This window comes from Cherax quadricarinatus, chromosome 37 (genome assembly GCF_038502225.1).
Source record: "Cherax quadricarinatus isolate ZL_2023a chromosome 37, ASM3850222v1, whole genome shotgun sequence".
NCBI classification, from domain to species: Eukaryota; Metazoa; Arthropoda; class Malacostraca; order Decapoda; family Parastacidae; genus Cherax; species Cherax quadricarinatus.
In genome coordinates, this window is record NC_091328.1 from 2,184,271 (window position 1) to 2,204,296 (window position 20,026).

General features: G+C 51.3%; 1 protein-coding gene across 1 annotated transcript in view; it reads right to left on the bottom strand.

The window, feature by feature from the left end:
* The window catches only part of LOC138853661 (probable inactive protein kinase DDB_G0270444), a 30,065-nt gene that overhangs the window by 621 nt on the left and 9,418 nt on the right, over positions 1-20,026 (bottom strand). Inside the window, exons 2-3 of the mRNA XM_070091708.1 lie at positions 517-719; positions 1-475 (exon numbers count right to left, since the gene is read on the bottom strand). The exon at positions 1-475 is cut by the window's left edge and continues 621 nt beyond it. Coding sequence (XP_069947809.1) covers positions 1-475; positions 517-719 — 678 coding nt within the window. The remainder of the gene's footprint in view (positions 476-516; positions 720-20,026) is intronic.

Below are 20,026 nucleotides of genomic sequence, written 5' to 3' on the forward strand. Positions count from 1 at the left end.
CAACTCACTCCTCAACTCACTCTTCAACTCACTCTTCAACTCACTCTTAAACTCACTCTTCAACTCACTCTTCAACTCTCTCTTCAACTCACTCTTCAACTCACTCCTCAACTCACTTCTCAACTCACTCGTCAACTTACTCTTCAACTCACTCTTCAACTCACTATTCAACTCACTATTCAACTCACTCTTCAACTCACTCCTCAACTCACTCTTCAACTCACTCTTCAACTCACTATTCAACTCACTATTCAACTCACTCTTCAACTCACTCCTCAACTCACTCCTCAACTCACTCTTCAACTCACTCTTCAACTCACTATTCAATTCACTCTTCAACTCACTCTTCAACTCACTCTTCAACTCACTCTTAAACTCACTCTTCAACTCACTCTTCAACTCACTCCTCAACTCACTCTTCAACTCACTGTTCAACTCACTGTTCAACTCACTCTTCAACTCACTATTCAACTCACTATTCAACTCATTCTTCAACTCCTCAACTCACTCCTCAACTCACTCTTCAACTCACTCTTCAACTCACTATTCAACTCACTCTTCAACTCACTCTTCAACTCACTCTTCAACTCACTCTTAAACTCACTCTTCAACTCACTCTTCAACTCACTCCTCAACTCACTCTTCAACTCACTGTTCAACTCACTGTTCAACTCACTCTTCAACTCACTATTCAACTCACTATTCAACTCACTCCTCAACTCCTCAACTCACTCCTCAACTCACTCCTCAACTCCTCAACTCACTCCTCAACTCACTCCTCAACTCACTATGAGGGATCATCATCAACATTGTCAAACAACTCAGGTAATTTTCACAATATGAAAAAAAATTGTTAAAAAAACAATATGGTCTTTATTTGTTACATTATCTTGTAAACTGAGCAAAAAACAGGTCGTATATGGGATTTTTTCCCAGAGTTTTCTTTAGTTTGTGGTTGATAGCGAAGATGGCCATAGAAAACGGGAATAATGGGAGGTATAGAACACGGGAAGACTGGGAGGTATAGAACACGGGAATAATGGGAGGTATAGAACCCGGGAATAATGGGAGGTATAGAACACGGGAATAATGGGAGGTATAGAACCCGGGAATAATGGGAGGTATAGAACACGGGAATAATGGGAGTTATAGAACAAGGTAAGACTGGGAGGTATAGAACACGGGAATAACGGGAGGTACAGAACACGGGAGGAATGGGAGGTGTAGAACACGTGAATAATGGGAGGTATAGAACAGTGAATAATGGGAGGTATAGAACACGGTAATAATGGGAGGTATAGAACAGAAGAATAATGGGAGGTATAGAGCACGTGAATAATGGGAGGTATAGAACACGGGAATAATAGGAGGTATAGAACACGGGAAGAATGCGAGGTATAGAACACGGGAATAATGGGAGGTATAGAACACGGGAATAATGGGAGGTATAGAACACGGGAATAATGGGAGGTATAGAACACGGTAATAATGGGAGGTATTTAACACGGGAATAATGGGAGGTATAGAACACGGGAAGACTGGGAGGTATAGAACACGGGAATAATGGGAGGTATAGAACACGGGAATAATGGGAGGTATAGAACACGGGAAGACTGGGAGGTATAGAACACGGTAATAATGGGAGGTATTTAACACGGGAATAATGGGAGGTATAGAACACGGGAAGACTGGGAGGTATAGAACACGGGAATAATGGGAGGTATAGAACACGGGAATAATGGGAGGTATAGAACACGGTAATAATGGGAGGTATTTAACACGGGAATAATGGGAGGTATAGAACAAGGGAAGACTGGGAGGTATAGAACACGGGAATAATGGGAGGTATAGAACACGGTAATAATGGGAGGTATTTAACACGGGAATAATGGGACGTATAGAACAAGGGAAGACTGGGAGGTATAGAACACGGGAATAACGGGAGGTATAGAACACGTGAATAATGGGAGGTATAGAACACGGGAAGAATGGGAGGTGTAGAACACGTGAATAATGGGAGGTATAGAACACAGGAGGAATGGGAGGTGTAGAACACGTGAATAATAGGAGGCATAGAACACGTGAATAATGGGAGGTATAGAACACGGTAATAATGGGAGGTATAGAACAGGAGAATAATGGGAGGTATAGAACACGGGAATAATGGGAGGTATAGAACACGGGAATAATGGGAGGTATAGAACACGGGAAGAATGGGAGGTATAGAACACGGGAATAATGGGAGGTATAGAACAGTAGAATAATGGGAGGTATAGAACACGGGAATAATGGGAGGTATAGAACACGGGAATAATTGGAGGTATAGAACACGGGAATAATGGGAGGTATAGAAGACGGGAATAATGGGAGGTATAGAACACGGCAATAATGGGAGGTATAGAACACGGTAATAATGGGAGGTATAGAACACGTGAATAATGGGAGGTATAGAACACGGGAAGAATGGGAGGTATAGAACATTAGAATAATGGAAGGCATAGAACACGGGAATAATGGGAGGTATAGAAGACGGGAATGATGGGAGGTATAGAACACGGGAATAATGGGAGGTATAGAAGACGGGAATAATGGGAGGTATAGAATACGGCAATAATGGGAGGTATAGAACACGGTAATAATGGGAGGTATTTAACACGGGAATAATGGGAGGTATAGAACAAGGGAATAATGGGAGGTATCGAACACGGGAATAATGGGAGGTATAGAACAGGAGAATAATGGGAGGTGTAGAACAAGGGAATAATGAGAGGTACAGAACAAGGGAATAATGGGAGGTATAGAACACAGGAATAATGGGAGGTATAGAACAGGAGAATAATGGGAGGTGTAGAACAAGGGAATAATGGAAGGTATTGAACAAGGGAATAATAGGAGGTATAGAACAAGGGAATAATGTGTGGTATAGAACACGGAAATAATTGGAGGTATAGAACAGGAGAATAATGGGAGGTATAGAACAGGAGAATAATGGGAGGTATAGAACAGGAGAATAATGGGAGGTATAGAACAGGAGAATAATGGGAGGTATAGAACAGGAGAATAATGGGAGGTATAGAACAGGAGAATAATGGGAAGTATAGAACAGGAGAATAATGGGAGGTATAGAACAGGAGAATAATGGAAGGTATAGAACAGGAGAATAATGGGAGGTATAGAACAGGGGAATAATGGGAGGTATAGAACAAGGGAATAATGGGAGCTATAGAACAAGGGAATAATGGGAGGTATTGAACACAGCAATAATGAGAGGTATAGAACACGGCAATAATGGGAGGTATAGAACAGGAGAATAGTGGGAGGCATAGAACAGGAGAATAATGGGAGGTATAGAACAGGAGAATAATGGGAGGTATAGAACAAGGGAATACTGGGAGGTATAGAACAAGGGAATAATGGGAGGTATAGAACACGGCAATAATGGGAGGAATAGAACACGGCAATAATGGGAGGTAAAGAACACGGGAATAATGGTAGGTATAGAACAGGAGAATAATGGGAGGTATAGAACAAGGGAATAATGGGAGGTATAGAACACGGGAATAATGGGAGGTATAGAACAGGAGAACAATGGGAGGTAAGAACAAGGGAATAATGGGAGGTATAGAACAAGGGAATAATGGGGGTATAGAACACATGAATAATGGGAGGTATAGAACACGGGAATAATGGGAGGTATAGAACAGGAGTACAATGGGAGGTATAGAACAAGGGAATAATGGGAGGTATAGAACAAGGGAATAATGGGAGGTATAGAACACGGGAATAATGGGAGGAATAGATCAGGAGAACAATGGGAGGTATAGAACAAGGGAATAATGGGAGTTACTAGGGAATAATGGGAGTTACTAGGGAATAATGGGAGTTACAAGGGAATAATGGGAGGTATAGAACACTGTAACTTACCACTATACATCACACTGACATCAGACTTCACTTTAACTTACCACTATACATCACACTGACATCAGACTTCACTGTAACTTACCACTATACATCACACTGACATCAGACTTCACTGTAACTTACCACTATACATCACACTGACATCAGACTTCACTGTAACTTACCACTATACATCACACTGACATCAGACTTCACTGTAACTTACCACTATACATCACACTGACATCAGACTTCACTGTAACTTAACAGGACACAAGTTAAGAGACTCACAAAAGAAATCGACTTGACAGAAACTTCCTGGAACTCGGAATAAACTTCAACCTTAAGTCGCCTCTATTCTCAACTTCTTCACCATTATTGTTCACCACAACCGACACCAAGTGCATTCTCATACACTCACGCCCTTACATATATATATATATATATATATATATATATATATATATATATATATATATATATATATATATCTCTGTGTGTGTGTGTGTGTGTGTGTGTGGGTGTGTGTGTGTGTGTGTGTGTGTGTGTGTGTGCGTGTGTGTGTGTGTGTGCACAACAACCACGGGAGGAGTTGAATAATAATAGCTTTAGGTCTTTCGTGTTACATTCACCATATCATCAGGAGCTCGCAATGTTGCGGAAGAGAGGAGGAGGTCGTCCAAGCAAATAAGATAACAGAAAGCACCTCAGCAATGGCGTTTCCTGTTATTCTTAGGGTGGGAGGGACAGGATACCTCTTAGGGCGGGAGAGAGATATACCTCTTAGACTGGAAGGGACAGATGCATCTTGGTGTGGGAGAGAAATATACCTCTTAGACTGGAAGGGACAGATGCGTCTTAGTGTGGGAGAGAAATATACCTCTTAGACTGGAAGAGACAGATGTGTCTTAGTGTGGGAGAGAAATATACCTCTTAGACTGGAAGGGACAGATGCGTCTTAGTGTGGGAGAGAAATATAGCACTTAGACTGGAAGGGACTGATGCGTCTTAGTGTGGGAGAGAAATATACCTCTTAGACTGGAAGAGACAGATGTGTCTCAGTGTGGGAGAGAAATATACCTCTTAGACTGGAAGGGACAGATGCGTCTTAGTGTGGGAGAGAAATATAGCACTTAGACTGGAAGGGACAGATGCGTCTTAGTGTGGGAGAGAAATATACCTCTTAGAGTGGAAGGGACAGATGCGTTTTAGTGTGGGAGAGAAATATACCTCGTAGACTGGAAGGGACTGATGCGTCTTAGTGTGGGAGAGAAATATACCTCTTAGAGTGGAAGGGACAGATGCGTCTTAGTGTGGGAGAGAAATATACCTCTTAGAGTGGAAGGGACAGATGCGTCTTAGTGTGGGAGAGAAATATACCTCTTAGACTGGAAGGGACTGATGCGTCTTAGTGTGGGAGAGAAATATACCTCTTAGAGTGGAAGGGACAGATGCGTTTTAGTGTGGGAGAGAAATATACCTCGTAGACTGGAAGAGACAGATGCGTCTTAGTGTGGGAGAGAAATATACCTCGTAGACTGGAAGAGACAGATGCGTCTTAGTGTGGGAGAGAAATATACCTCGTAGACTGGAAGAGACAGATACGTCTTAGTGTGGGAGAGAAATATAGCACTTAGACTGGAAGGGACAGATGCGTCCTAGGGATGAAGGGACTGATACCTCACAGGACAGGTGAAACAGACACTTCTCAGAGTGGCAGGGACATACATTTTACAGAGAGAAATGAACTGAACACAAAGGAAAAAGAATATAAACTCACTGATCAAACAAATGAGACTAACGAGCGTTATGTAGACGTACACCAAGAGTAACGCTGACCTAAGGTTCCAACAGCGCTAACACCTGCTACACTCCATCCACTAACACCTGCGACACTCCATCCACTAACACCTGCTACACTCCATCCACTAACACCTGCTACACTCCATCCAATAACACCTGCTACACTCCATCCACTAACACCTGCTACACTCCATCCACTAACACCTGCTACACTCCATCCACTAACACCTGCTACACTCCATCCACTAACACCTGCTACACTCCATCCACTAACACCTGCTACACTCCATCCACTAACACCTGCTACACTCCATCCACTAACACCTGCTACACTCCATCCACTAACACCTGCTACACTCCATCCACTAACACCTGCTACACTCCATCCACTAACACCTGCTACACTCCATCCACTAACACCTGCTACACTCCATCCACTAACACCTGCTACACTCCATCCACTAACACCTGCTACACTCCATCCACTAACACCTGCTCCACTCCATCCACTAACACCTGCTACACTCCATCCACTAACACCTGCTACACTCCATCCACTAAGACCTGCTACACTCCATCCACTAACACCTGCTACACTCCATCCACTAAGACCTGCTACACTCCATCCACTAAGACCTGCTACACTCCATCCACTAACACCTGCTACACTCCATCCACTAACACCTGCTACACTCCATCCACTAACACCTGCTACACTCCATCCACTAACACCTGCTGCACTCCATCCACTAACACCTACTACACTCCATCCACTAACACCTGCTACACTCCATCCACTAACACCTGCTACACTCCATCCACTAACACCTGCTACGCTCCATCCACTAACACCTGCTACACTCCATCCCCTAACACCTGCTACACTCCATCCACTAACACCTGCTACACTCCATCCACTAACACCTGCTACACTCCATCCACTAACACCTGCTACACTCCATCCACTAACACCTGCTACACTCCATCCACTAACATCTGCTACACTCCATCCACTAACACCTGCTGCACTCCATCCACTAACACCTGCTACACTCCATCCACTAACACCTGCTACACTCCATCCACTAACACCTGCTACACTCCATCCACTAACACCTGCTACACTCCATCCACTAACACCTGCTACGCTCCATCCACTAACACCTGCTACACTCCATCCACTAACACCTGCTACACTCCATCTATTAACACCTGCTACACTCCATGTACTAACACCTGCTACACTCCATCCACTAACACCTGCTACACTCCATCCACTAACACCTGCTACACTCCATCCACAACACCTGCTACACTCCATCCACTAACACCTGCTACACTCCATCCACTAAGACCTGCTACACTCCATTTACTAACACCTGCTGCACTCCATCCACTAATACCTGCAACACTTCATCCACTAACACCTGCTACAGTCTATCCACTAACACCTGCTACACTCCATCCACTAACACCTGCTACACTCCATCTACTAACACCTGCTACACTCCATCCACTAACACCTGCTACACTCCATATACTAACACTTACTACACTCCATTCACTAACACCTGCTACAGTCTATCCACTAACACCTGCTACACTCCATCAACTAACACCTGCTACACTCCATCCACTAACACCTGCTACACTCCATCCACTAACACCTGCTACACTCCATCTACTAACACCTGCTACACTCTATCCAGTAACACCTGCTACAGTCTATCCACTAACACCTGCTACAGTTTATCCACTAACACCTGCTACAGTCTATCCACTAACACCTGTTGCAATCTATCCACTAACACCTGCTACAGTCTATCCACTAACACCTGCTACAGTCTATCCACTAATACCTGCTACAGTCTATCCACTAACACCTGCTACAGTCTATCCACTAACACCTGCTACAGTTTATCCACTAACACCTGCTACAATCTATCCACTAACACCTGTTGCAATCTATCCACTAACACCTGCTACAGTCCATTCACTAACACCTGTTACAATATCTCCACTAATACCTGCTACACTCTATCCACTAATACCTGCTACAGTCTATCCACTAATACCTGCTACAATATCTCCACTAATACCTGCTACAGTCTATCCACTAATACCTGCTACAATATCTCCACTAATACCTGCTACACTCTACCCACTAATACCTGCTACAATATCTCCACTAATACCTGCTACAATCTATCCACTAACAGGGAAGAATCCTGCAAAAATCTTGCCATGAGAAGAGATAACACCAATTATCATTTAAGAAGCAGCCCTCAGGAGGGCTGATAAGGTAGTCCCAGCAGCCCTCAGGAGGGCTGATAAGGTAGTCCCAGCAGCCCTCAGGACGGATGATAAGGTAGTTCCAGCAGCCCTCAGGAGGGATGATAAGGTAGTCCCAGCAGCCCTCAGGAGGGATGATAAGGTAGTCCCAGCAGCCCTCAGGAGGGATGATAAGGTAGTCCCAGCAGCGCTCAGGAGGGATGATAAGGTAGTCCCAGCAGTCCTCAGGAGGGATGATAAGGTAGTCCCAGCAGTCCTCAGGAGGGATGATAAGGTAGTCCCAGCAGCCGTCAGGAGGGATGATAAGGTAGTCCCAGCAGCCCTCAGGAGGGATGATAAGGTAGTCCCAGCAGCCCTCAGGAGGGATGATAAGGTAGTCCCAGCAGTCCTCAGGAGGGATGATAAGGTAGTCCCAGCAGCCGTCAGGAGGGATGATAAGGTAGTCCCAGCAGCCCTCAGGAGGGATGATAAGGTAGTCCCAGCAGTCCTCAGGAGGGATGATAAGGTAGTCCCAGCAGCCCTCAGGAGGGATGATAAGGTAGTCCCAGCAGCCCTCAGGAGGGATGATAAGGTAGTCCCAGCAGCCCTCAGGAGGGATGATAAGGTAGTCCCAGCAGTCCTCAGGAGGGATGATAAGGTAGTCCCAGCAGCCCTCAGGAGGGATGATAAGGTAGTCCCAGCAGCCGTCAGGAGGGATGATAAGGTAGTCCCAGCAGCCCTCAGGAGGGATGATAAGGTAGTCCCAGCAGTCCTCAGGAGGGATGATAAGGTAGTCCCAGCAGCCCTCAGGAGGGATGATAAGGTAGTCCCAGCAGCCCTCAGGAGGGATGATAAGGTAGTCCCAGCAGTCCTCAGGAGGGATGATAAGGTAGTCCCAGCAGCCCTCAGGAGGGATGATAAGGTAGTCCCAGCAGCCCTCAGGAGGGATGATAAGGTAGTCCCAGCAGCCGTCAGGAGGGATGATAAGGTAGTCCCAGCAGCCCTCAGGAGGGATGATAAGGTAGTCCCAGCAGTCCTCAGGAGGGATGATAAGGTAGTCCCAGCAGCCGTCAGGAGGGATGATAAGGTAGTCCCAGCAGCCCTCAGGAGGGATGATAAGGTAGTCCCAGCAGTCCTCAGGAGGGATGATAAGGTAGTCCTAGCAGCCCTCAGGAGGGATGATAAGGTAGTCCCAGCAGCCGTCAGGAGGGATGATAAGGTAGTCCCAGCAGCCCTCATGAGGGATGATAAGGTAGTCCCAGCAGTCCTCAAGAGGGATGATAAGGTAGTCCCAGCAGCCCTCAGGAGGGATGATAAGGTAGTCCCAGCAGCCGTCAGGAGGGATGATAAGGTAGTCCCAGCAGTCCTCAGGAGGGATGATAAGGTAGTCCCAGCAGCCCTCAGGAGGGATGATAAGGTAGTCCCAGCAGCCCTCAGGAGGGATGATAAGGTAGTCCCAGCAGCCGTCAGGAGGGATGATAAGGTAGTCCCAGCAGCCCTCAGGAGGGATGATAAGGTAGTCCCAGCAGCCGTCAGGAGGGATGATAAGGTAGTCCCAGCAGCCCTCAGGAGGGATGATAAGGTAGTCCCAGCAGTCCTCAGGAGGGATGATAAGGTAGTCCCAGCAGCCGTCAGGAGGGATGATAAGGTAGTCCCAGCAGCCCTCAGGAGGGATGATAAGGTAGTCCCAGCAGCCCTCAGGAGGGATGATAAGGTAGTCCCAGCAGCCGTCAGGAGGGATGATAAGGTAGTCCCAGCAGTCCTCAGGAGGGATGATAAGGTAGTCCCAGCAGTCCTCAGGAGGGATGATAAGGTAGTCCCAGCAGTCCTCAGGAGGGACGATAAGGTAGTCCCAGCAGTCCTCAGGAGGGATGATAAGGTAGTCCCAGCAGTCCTCAGGAGGGATGATAAGGTAGTCCCAGCAGCCCTCAGGAGGGATGATAAGGTAGTCCCAGCAGCCCTCAGGAGGGATGATAAGGTAGTCCCAGCAGCCCTCAGGAGGGATGAAAAGGTAGTCCCAGCAGCCCTCAGGAGGGATGATAAGGTAGTCCCAGCAGTCCTCAGGAGGGATGATAAGGTAGTCCCAGCAGCCGTCAGGAGGGATGATAAGGTAGTCCCAGCAGCCCTCATGAGGGATGATAAGGTAGTCCCAGCAGCCGTCAGGAGGGATGATAAGGTAGTCCCAGCAGTCCTCAGGAGGGATGATAAGGTAGTCCCAGCAGTCCTCAGGAGGGATGATAAGGTAGTCCCAGCAGCCCTCAGGAGGGATGATAAGGTAGTCACAGCAGTCCTCAGAAGGGATGATAAGGTAGTCCCAGCAGTCCTCAGGAGGGATGATAAGGTAGTCCCAGCAGTCCTCAGGAGGGATGATAAGGTAGTCCCAGCAGTCCTCAGGAGGGATGATAAGGTAGTCCCAGCAGCCGTCAGGAGGGATGATAAGGTAGTCCCAGCAGCCCTCAGGAGGGATGATAAGGTAGTCCCAGCAGCCGTCAGGAGGGATGATAAGGTAGTCCCAGCAGCCCTCAGGAGGGATGATAAGGTAGTCCCAGCAGTCCTCAGGAGGGATGATAAGGTAGTCCCAGCAGCCCTCAGGAGGGATGATAAGGTAGTCCCAGCAGTCCTCAGGAGGGATGATAAGGTAGTCCCAGCAGTCCTCAGGAGGGATGATAAGGTAGTCCCAGCAGTCCTCAGGAGGGAGGATAAGGTAGTCCCAGCAGCCCGCAGGAGGGATGAGAAGGTAGTCCCAGCAGCCCTCAGTGATAAGGTAGTCCCAGCAGCCCTCAGGAGGGATGATAAGGTAGTCCCAGCAGCCGTCAGGAGGGATGATAAGGTAGTCCCAGCAGCCCTCAGGAGGGATGATAAGGTAGTCCCAGCAGCCGTCAGGAGGGATGATAAGGTAGTCCCAGCAGTCCTCAGGAGGGATGATAAGGTAGTCCCAGCAGTCCTCAGGAGGGATGATAAGGTAGTCCCAGCAGTCCTCAGGAGGGATGATAAGGTAGTCCCAGCAGTCCTCAGGAGGGATGATAAGGTAGTCCCAGCAGCCGTCAGGAGGGATGATAAGGTAGTCCCAGCAGCCCTCAGGAGGGATGATAAGGTAGTCCCAGCAGCCCTCAGGAGGGATGATAAGGTAGTCCCAGCAGCCCTCAGGAGGGATGATAAGGTAGTCCCAGCAGTCCTCAGGAGGGATGATAAGGTAGTCCCAGCAGTCCTCAGGAGGGATGATAAGGTAGTCCCAGCAGTCCTCAGGAGGGATGATAAGGTAGTCCCAGCAGTCCTCAGGAGGGATGATAAGGTAGTCCCAGCAGCCCTCAGGAGGGATGATAAGGTAGTCCCAGCAGCCCTCAGGAGGGATGATAAGGTAGTCCCAGCAGCCCTCAGGAGGGATGATAAGGAAGTCCCAGCAGCCCTCAGGAGGGATGATAAGGTAGTCCCAGCAGCCCTCAGGAGGGATGATAAGGTAGTCCCAGCAGCCGTCAGGAGGGATGATAAGGTAGTCCCAGCAGTCCTCAGGAGGGATGATAAGGTAGTCCCAGCAGCCGTCAGGAGGGATGATAAGGTAGTCCCAGCAGTCCTCAGGAGGGATGATAAGGTAGTCCCAGCAGCCGTCAGGAGGGATGATAAGGTAGTCCCAGCAGCCCTCAGGAGGGATGATAAGGTAGTCCCAGCAGCCGTCAGGAGGGATGATAAGGTAGTCCCAGCAGCCCTCAGGAGGGATGATAAGGTAGTCCCAGCAGTCCTCAGGAGGGATGATAAGGTAGTCCCAGCAGCCCTCAGGAGGGATGATAAGGTAGTCCCAGCAGTCCTCAGGAGGGATGATAAGGTAGTCCCAGCAGTCCTCAGGAGGGATGATAAGGTAGTCCCAGCAGTCCTCAGGAGGGATGATAAGGTAGTCCCAGCAGTCCTCAGGAGGGATGATAAGGTAGTCCCAGCAGCCGTCAGGAGGGATGATAAGGTAGTCCCAGCAGCCCTCAGGAGGGATGATAAGGTAGTCCCAGCAGCCCTCAGGAGGGATGATAAGGTAGTCCCAGCAGCCCTCAGGAGGGATGATAAGGTAGTCCCAGCAGCCGTCAGGAGGGATGATAAGGTAGTCCCAGCAGTCCTCAGGAGGGATGATAAGGTAGTCCCAGCAGTCCTCAGGAGGGATGATAAGGTAGTCCCAGCAGTCCTCAGGAGGGATGATAAGGTAGTCCCAGCAGCCCTCAGGAGGGATGATAAGGTAGTCCCAGCAGCCGTCAGGAGGGATGATAAGGTAGTCCCAGCAGCCCTCAGGAGGGATGATAAGGTAGTCCCAGCAGTCCTCAGGAGGGATGATAAGGTAGTCCCAGCAGCCGTCAGGAGGGATGATAAGGTAGTCCCAGCAGCCCTCAGGAGGGATGATAAGGTAGTCCCAGCAGCCCTCAGGAGGGATGATAAGGTAGTCCCAGCAGCCGTCAGGAGGGATGATAAGGTAGTCCCAGCAGTCCTCAGGAGGGATGATAAGGTAGTCCCAGCAGTCCTCAGGAGGGATGATAAGATAGTCCCAGCAGTCCTCAGGAGGGACGATAAGGTAGTCCCAGCAGTCCTCAGGAGGGATGATAAGGTAGTCCCAGCAGTCCTCAGGAGGGATGATAAGGTAGTCCCAGCAGCCCTCAGGAGGGATGATAAGGTAGTCCCAGCAGCCCTCAGGAGGGATGATAAGGTAGTCCCAGCAGCCCTCAGGAGGGATGATAAGGTCGTCCCAGCAGCCCTCAGGAGGGAGGATAAGGTAGTCCCAGCAGTCCGTCAGGAGGGATGATAAGGTAGTCCCAGCAGCCGTCAGGAGGGATGATAAGGTAGTCCCAGCAGCCCTCATGAGGGATGATAAGGTAGTCCCAGCAGCCGTCAGGAGGGATGATAAGGTAGTCCCAGCAGTCCTCAGGAGGGATGATAAGGTAGTCCCAGCAGTCCTCAGGAGGGATGATAAGGTAGTCCCAGCAGCCCTCAGGAGGGATGATAAGGTAGTCACAGCAGTCCTCAGGAGGGATGATAAGGTAGTCCCAGCAGTCCTCAGGAGGGATGATAAGGTAGTCCCAGCAGCCCTCAGGAGGGATGATAAGGTAGTCCCAGCAGTCCTCAGGAGGGATGATAAGGTAGTCCCAGCAGTCCTCAGGAGGGATGATAAGGTAGTCCCAGCAGTCCTCAGGAGGGATGATAAGGTAGTCCCAGCAGCCCTCAGGAGGGATGATAAGGTAGTCCCAGCAGCCCTCAGGAGGGATGATAAGGTAGTCCCAGCAGCCCTCAGGAGGGATGATAAGGTAGTCCCAGCAGCCGTCAGGAGGGATGATAAGGTAGTCCCAGCAGCCCTCAGGAGGGATGATAAGGTAGTCCCAGCAGCCGTCAGGAGGGATGATAAGGTAGTCCCAGCAGTCCTCAGGAGGGATGATAAGGTAGTCCCAGCAGTCCTCAGGAGGGATGATAAGGTAGTCCCAGCAGTCCTCAGGAGGGATGATAAGGTAGTCCCAGCAGCCCTCAGGAGGGATGATAAGGTAGTCCCAGCAGCCGTCAGGAGGGATGATAAGGTAGTCCCAGCAGCCCTCAGGAGGGATGATAAGGTAGTCCCAGCAGCCCTCAGGAGGGATGATAAGGTAGTCCCAGCAGCCGTCAGGAGGGATGATAAGGTAGTCCCAGCAGTCCTCAGGAGGGATGATAAGGTAGTCCCAGCAGTCCTCAGGAGGGATGATAAGGTAGTCCCAGCAGTCCTCAGGAGGGATGATAAGGTAGTCCCAGCAGTCCTCAGGAGGGATGATAAGGTAGTCCCAGCAGCCCTCAGGAGGGATGATAAGGTAGTCCCAGCAGCCCTCAGGAGGGATGATAAGGTAGTCCCAGCAGCCCTCAGGAGGGATGATAAGGTAGTCCCAGCAGCCCTCAGGAGGGATGATAAGGTAGTCCCAGCAGCCCTCAGGAGGGATGATAAGGTAGTCCCAGCAGTCCTCAGGAGGGATGATAAGGTAGTCCCAGCAGTCCTCAGGAGGGATGATAAGGTAGTCCCAGCAGCCCTCAGGAGGGATGATAAGGTAGTCCCAGCAGCCCTCAGGAGGGATGATAAGGTAGTCCCAGCAGCCCTCAGGAGGGATGATAAGGTAGTCCCAGCAGCCCTCAGGAGGGATGATAAGGTAGTCCCAGCAGCCCTCAGGAGGGATGATAAGGTAGTCCCAGCAGCCCTCAGGAGGGATGATAAGGTAGTCCCAGCAGCCCTCAGGAGGGATGATAAGGTAGTCCCAGCAGCCGTCAGGAGGGATGATAAGGTAGTCCCAGCAGTCCTCAGGAGGGATGATAAGGTAGTCCCAGCAGCCGTCAGGAGGGATGATAAGGTAGTCCCAGCAGTCCTCAGGAGGGATGATAAGGTAGTCCCAGCAGCCGTCAGGAGGGATGATAAGGTAGTCCCAGCAGCCCTCAGGAGGGATGATAAGGTAGTCCCAGCAGCCTCAGGAGGGATGATAAGGTAGTCCCAGCAGCCCTCAGGAGGGATGATAAGGTAGTCCCAGCAGCCCTCAGGAGGGATGATAAGGTAGTCCCAGCAGTCCTCAGGAGGGATGATAAGGTAGTCCCAGCAGCCCTCAGGAGGGATGATAAGGTAGTCCCAGCAGCCCTCAGGAGGGATGATAAGGTAGTCCCAGCAGCCGTCAGGAGGGATGATAAGGTAGTCCCAGCAGCCCTCAGGAGGGATGATAAGGTAGTCCCAGCAGTCCTCAGGAGGGATGATAAGGTAGTCCCAGCAGCCGTCAGGAGGGATGATAAGGTAGTCCCAGCAGCCCTCAGGAGGGATGATAAGGTAGTCCCAGCAGTCCTCAGGAGGGATGATAAGGTAGTCCCAGCAGCCCTCAGGAGGGATGATAAGGTAGTCCCAGCAGCCGTCAGGAGGGATGATAAGGTAGTCCCAGCAGCCCTCAGGAGGGATGATAAGGTAGTCCCAGCAGTCCTCAGGAGGGATGATAAGGTAGTCCCAGCAGCCCTCAGGAGGGATGATAAGGTAGTCCCAGCAGCCCTCAGGAGGGATGATAAGGTAGTCCCAGCAGCCCTCAGGAGGGATGATAAGGTAGTCCCAGCAGCCCTCAGGAGGGATGATAAGGTAGTCCCAGCAGCCCTCAGGAGGGATGATAAGGTAGTCCCAGCAGCCGTCAGGAGGGATGATAAGGTAGTCCCAGCAGCCCTCAGGAGGGATGATAAGGTAGTCCCAGCAGCCGTCAGGAGGGATGATAAGGTAGTCCCAGCAGCCCTCAGGAGGGATGATAAGGTAGTCCCAGCAGTCCTCAGGAGGGATGATAAGGTAGTCCCAGCAGCCGTCAGGAGGGATGATAAGGTAGTCCCAGCAGCCCTCAGGAGGGATGATAAGGTAGTCCCAGCAGCCCTCAGGAGGGATGATAAGGTAGTCCCAGCAGCCCTCAGGAGGGATGATAAGGTAGTCCCAGCAGCCCTCAGGAGGGATGATAAGGTAGTCCCAGCAGTCCTCAGGAGGGATGATAAGGTAGTCCCAGCAGTCCTCAGGAGGGATGATAAGGTAGTCCCAGCAGTCCTCAGGAGGGATGATAAGGTAGTCCCAGCAGTCCTCAGGAGGGATGATAAGGTAGTCCCAGCAGCCCTCAGGAGGGATGATAAGGTAGTCCCAGCAGCCCTCAGGAGGGATGATAAGGTAGTCCCAGCAGCCCTCAGGAGGGATGATAAGGTAGTCCCAGCAGCCCTCAGGAGGGATGATAAGGTAGTCCCAGCAGCCCTCAGGAGGGATGATAAGGTAGTCCCAGCAGCCGTCAGGAGGGATGATAAGGTAGTCCCAGCAGCCCTCATGAGGGATGATAAGGTAGTCCCAGCAGCCGTCAGGAGGGATGATAAGGTAGTCCCAGCAGTCCTCAGGAGGGATGATAAGGTAGTCCCAGCAGTCCTCAGGAGGGATGATAAGGTAGTCCCAGCAGCCGTCAGGAGGGATGATAAGGTAGCCCAGCAGTCCTCAGGAGGGATGATAAGGTAGTCCCAGCAGTCCTCAGGAGGGATGATAAGGTAGTCCCAGCAGTCCTCAGGAGGGATGATAAGGTAGTCCCAGCAGTCCTCAGGAGGGATGATAAGGTAGTCCCAGCAGCCGTCAGGAGGGATGATAAGGTAGTCCCAGCAGCCCTCAGGAGGGATGATAAGGTAGTCCCAGCAGCCGTCAGGAGGGATGATAAGGTAGTCCCAGCAGCCCTCAGGAGGGATGATAAGGTAGTCCCAGCAGTCCTCAGGAGGGATGATAAGGTAGTCCCAGCAGCCCTCAGGAGGGATGATAAGGTAGTCCCAGCAGTCCTCAGGAGGGATGATAAGGTAGTCCCAGCAGTCCTCAGGAGGGATGATAAGGTAGTCCCAGCAGTCCTCAGGAGGGATGATAAGGTAGTCCCAGCAGCCCTCAGGAGGGATGATAAGGTAGTCCCAGCAGCCCTCAGGAGGGATGATAAGGTAGTCCCAGCAGCCGTCAGGAGGGATGATAAGGTAGTCCCAGCAGCCCTCAGGAGGGATGATAAGGTAGTCCCAGCAGCCGTCAGGAGGGATGATAAGGTAGTCCCAGCAGTCCTCAGGAGGGATGATAAGGTAGTCCCAGCAGTCCTCAGGAGGGATGATAAGGTAGTCCCAGCAGTCCTCAGGAGGGATGATAAGGTAGTCCCAGCAGTCCTCAGGAGGGATGATAAGGTAGTCCCAGCAGCCGTCAGGAGGGATGATAAGGTAGTCCCAGCAGCCCTCAGGAGGGATGATAAGGTAGTCCCAGCAGCCCTCAGGAGGGATGATAAGGTAGTCCCAGCAGCCCTCAGGAGGGATGATAAGGTAGTCCCAGCAGCCGTCAGGAGGGATGATAAGGTAGTCCCAGCAGTCCTCAGGAGGGATGATAAGGTAGTCCCAGCAGTCCTCAGGAGGGATGATAAGGTAGTCCCAGCAGTCCTCAGGAGGGATGATAAGGTAGTCCCAGCAGCCCTCAGGAGGGATGATAAGGTAGTCCCAGCAGCCCTCAGGAGGGATGATAAGGTAGTCCCAGCAGCCCTCAGGAGGGATGATAAGGAAGTCCCAGCAGCCCTCAGGAGGGATGATAAGGTAGTCCCAGCAGCCCTCAGGAGGGATGATAAGGTAGTCCCAGCAGCCGTCAGGAGGGATGATAAGGTAGTCCCAGCAGTCCTCAGGAGGGATGATAAGGTAGTCCCAGCAGCCGTCAGGAGGGATGATAAGGTAGTCCCAGCAGTCCTCAGGAGGGATGATAAGGTAGTCCCAGCAGCCGTCAGGAGGGATGATAAGGTAGTCCCAGCAGCCCTCAGGAGGGATGATAAGGTAGTCCCAGCAGCCGTCAGGAGGGATGATAAGGTAGTCCCAGCAGCCCTCAGGAGGGATGATAAGGTAGTCCCAGCAGTCCTCAGGAGGGATGATAAGGTAGTCCCAGCAGCCCTCAGGAGGGATGATAAGGTAGTCCCAGCAGTCCTCAGGAGGGATGATAAGGTAGTCCCAGCAGTCCTCAGGAGGGATGATAAGGTAGTCCCAGCAGTCCTCAGGAGGGATGATAAGGTAGTCCCAGCAGTCCTCAGGAGGGATGATAAGGTAGTCCCAGCAGCCGTCAGGAGGGATGATAAGGTAGTCCCAGCAGCCCTCAGGAGGGATGATAAGGTAGTCCCAGCAGCCGTCAGGAGGGATGATAAGGTAGTCCCAGCAGCCCTCAGGAGGGATGATAAGGTAGTCCCAGCAGCCGTCAGGAGGGATGATAAGGTAGTCCCAGCAGTCCTCAGGAGGGATGATAAGGTAGTCCCAGCAGTCCTCAGGAGGGATGATAAGGTAGTCCCAGCAGTCCTCAGGAGGGATGATAAGGTAGTCCCAGCAGCCCTCAGGAGGGATGATAAGGTAGTCCCAGCAGCCGTCAGGAGGGATGATAAGGTAGTCCCAGCAGCCGTCAGGAGGGATGATAAGGTAGTCCCAGCAGCCCTCAGGAGGGATGATAAGGTAGTCCCAGAAGCCGTCAGGAGGGATGATAAGGTAGTCCTCAGGAGGGATGATAAGGTAGTCCCAGCAGTCCTCAGGAGGGATGATAAGGTAGTCCCAGCAGTCCTCAGGAGGGATGATAAGGTAGTCCCAGCAGTCCTCAGGAGGGATGATAAGGTAGTCCCAGCAGCCGTCAGGAGGGATGATAAGGTAGTCCCAGCAGCCCTCAGGAGGGATGATAAGGTAGTCCCAGCAGCCCTCAGGAGGGATGATAAGGTAGTCCAAGCACCCCTCAGGAGGGATGATAAGGTAGTCCCAGCAGCCGTCAGGAGGGATGATAAGGTAGTCCCAGCAGTCCTCAGGAGGGATGATAAGGTAGTCCCAGCAGTCCTCAGGAGGGATGATAAGGTAGTCCCAGCAGCCCTCAGGAGGGATGATAAGGTAGTCCCAGCAGCCCTCAGGAGGGATGATAAGGTAGTCCCAGCAGCCCTCAGGAGGGATGATAAGGTAGTCCCAGCAGCCCTCAGGAGGGATGATAAGGTAGTCCCAGCAGTCCTCAGGAGGGATGATAAGGTAGTCCCAGCAGCCGTCAGGAGGGATGATAAGGTAGTCCCAGCAGCCGTCAGGAGGGATAATAAGGTAGTCCCAGCAGCCGTCAGGAGGGATGATAAGGTAGTCCCAGCAGTCCTCAGGAGGGATGATAAGGTAGTCCCAGCAGTCCTCAGGAGGGATGATAAGGTAGTCCCAGCAGTCCTCAGGAGGGATGATAAGGTAGTCCCAGCAGTCCTCAGGAGGGATGATAAGGTAGTCCCAGCAGCCGTCAGGAGGGATGATAAGGTAGTCCCAGCAGCCCTCAGGAGGGATGATAAGGTAGTCCCAGCAGCCGTCAGGAGGGATGATAAGGTAGTCCCAGCAGCCGTCAGGAGGGATGATAAGGTAGTCCCAGCAGTCCTCAGGAGGGATGATAAGGTAGTCCCAGCAGCCGTCAGGAGGGATGATAAGGTAGTCCCAGCAGCCCTCAGGAGGGATGATAAGGTAGTCCCAGCAGCCGTCAGGAGGGATGATAAGGTAGTCCCAGCAGCCCTCAGGAGGGATGATAAGGTAGTCCCAGCAGTCCTCAGGAGGGATGATAAGGTAGTCCCAGCAGCCCTCAGGAGGGATGATAAGGTAGTCCCAGCAGTCCTCAGGAGGGATGATAAGGTAGTCCCAGCAGTCCTCAGGAGGGATGATAAGGTAGTCCCAGCAGCCCTCAGGAGGGATGATAAGGTAGTCCCAGCATGCCTCAGGAGGGATGATAAGGTAGTCCCAGCAGCCCTCAGGAGGGATGATAAGGTAGTCCCAGCAGTCCTCAGGAGGGATGATAAGGTAGTCCCAGCAGCCGTCAGGAGGGATGATAAGGTAGTCCCAGCAGCCGTCAGGAGGGATGATAAGGTAGTCCCAGCAGCCGTCAGGAGGGATGATAAGGTAGTCCCAGCAGTCCTCAGGAGGGATGATAAGGTAGTCCCAGCAGTCCTCAGGAGGGATGATAAGGTAGTCCCAGCAGTCCTCAGGAGGGATGATAAGGTAGTCCCAGCAGTCCTCAGGAGGGATGATAAGGTAGTCCCAGCAGCCGTCAGGAGGGATGATAAGGTAGTCCCAGCAGCCGTCAGGAGGGATGATAAGGTAGTCCCAGCAGTCCTCAGGAGGGATGATAAGGTAGTCCCAGCAGCCCTCAGGAGGGATGATAAGGTAGTCCCAGCAGCCGTCAGGAGGGATGATAAGGTAGTCCCAGCAGTCCTCAGGAGGGATGATAAGGTAGTCCCAGCAGTCCTCAGGAGGGATGATAAGGTAGTCCCAGCAGCCCTCAGGAGGGATGATAAGGTAGTCCCAGCAGCCCTCAGGAGGGATGATAAGGTAGTCCCAGCAGCCCTCAGGAGGGATGATAAGGTAGTCCCAGCAGCCGTCAGGAGGGATGATAAGGTAGTCCCAGCAGCCCTCAGGAGGGATGATAAGGTAGTCCCAGCAGCCGTCAGGAGGGATGATAAGGTAGTCCCAGCAGTCCTCAGGAGGGATGATAAGGTAGTCCCAGCAGCCGTCAGGAGGGATGATAAGGTAGTCCCAGCAGCCCTCAGGA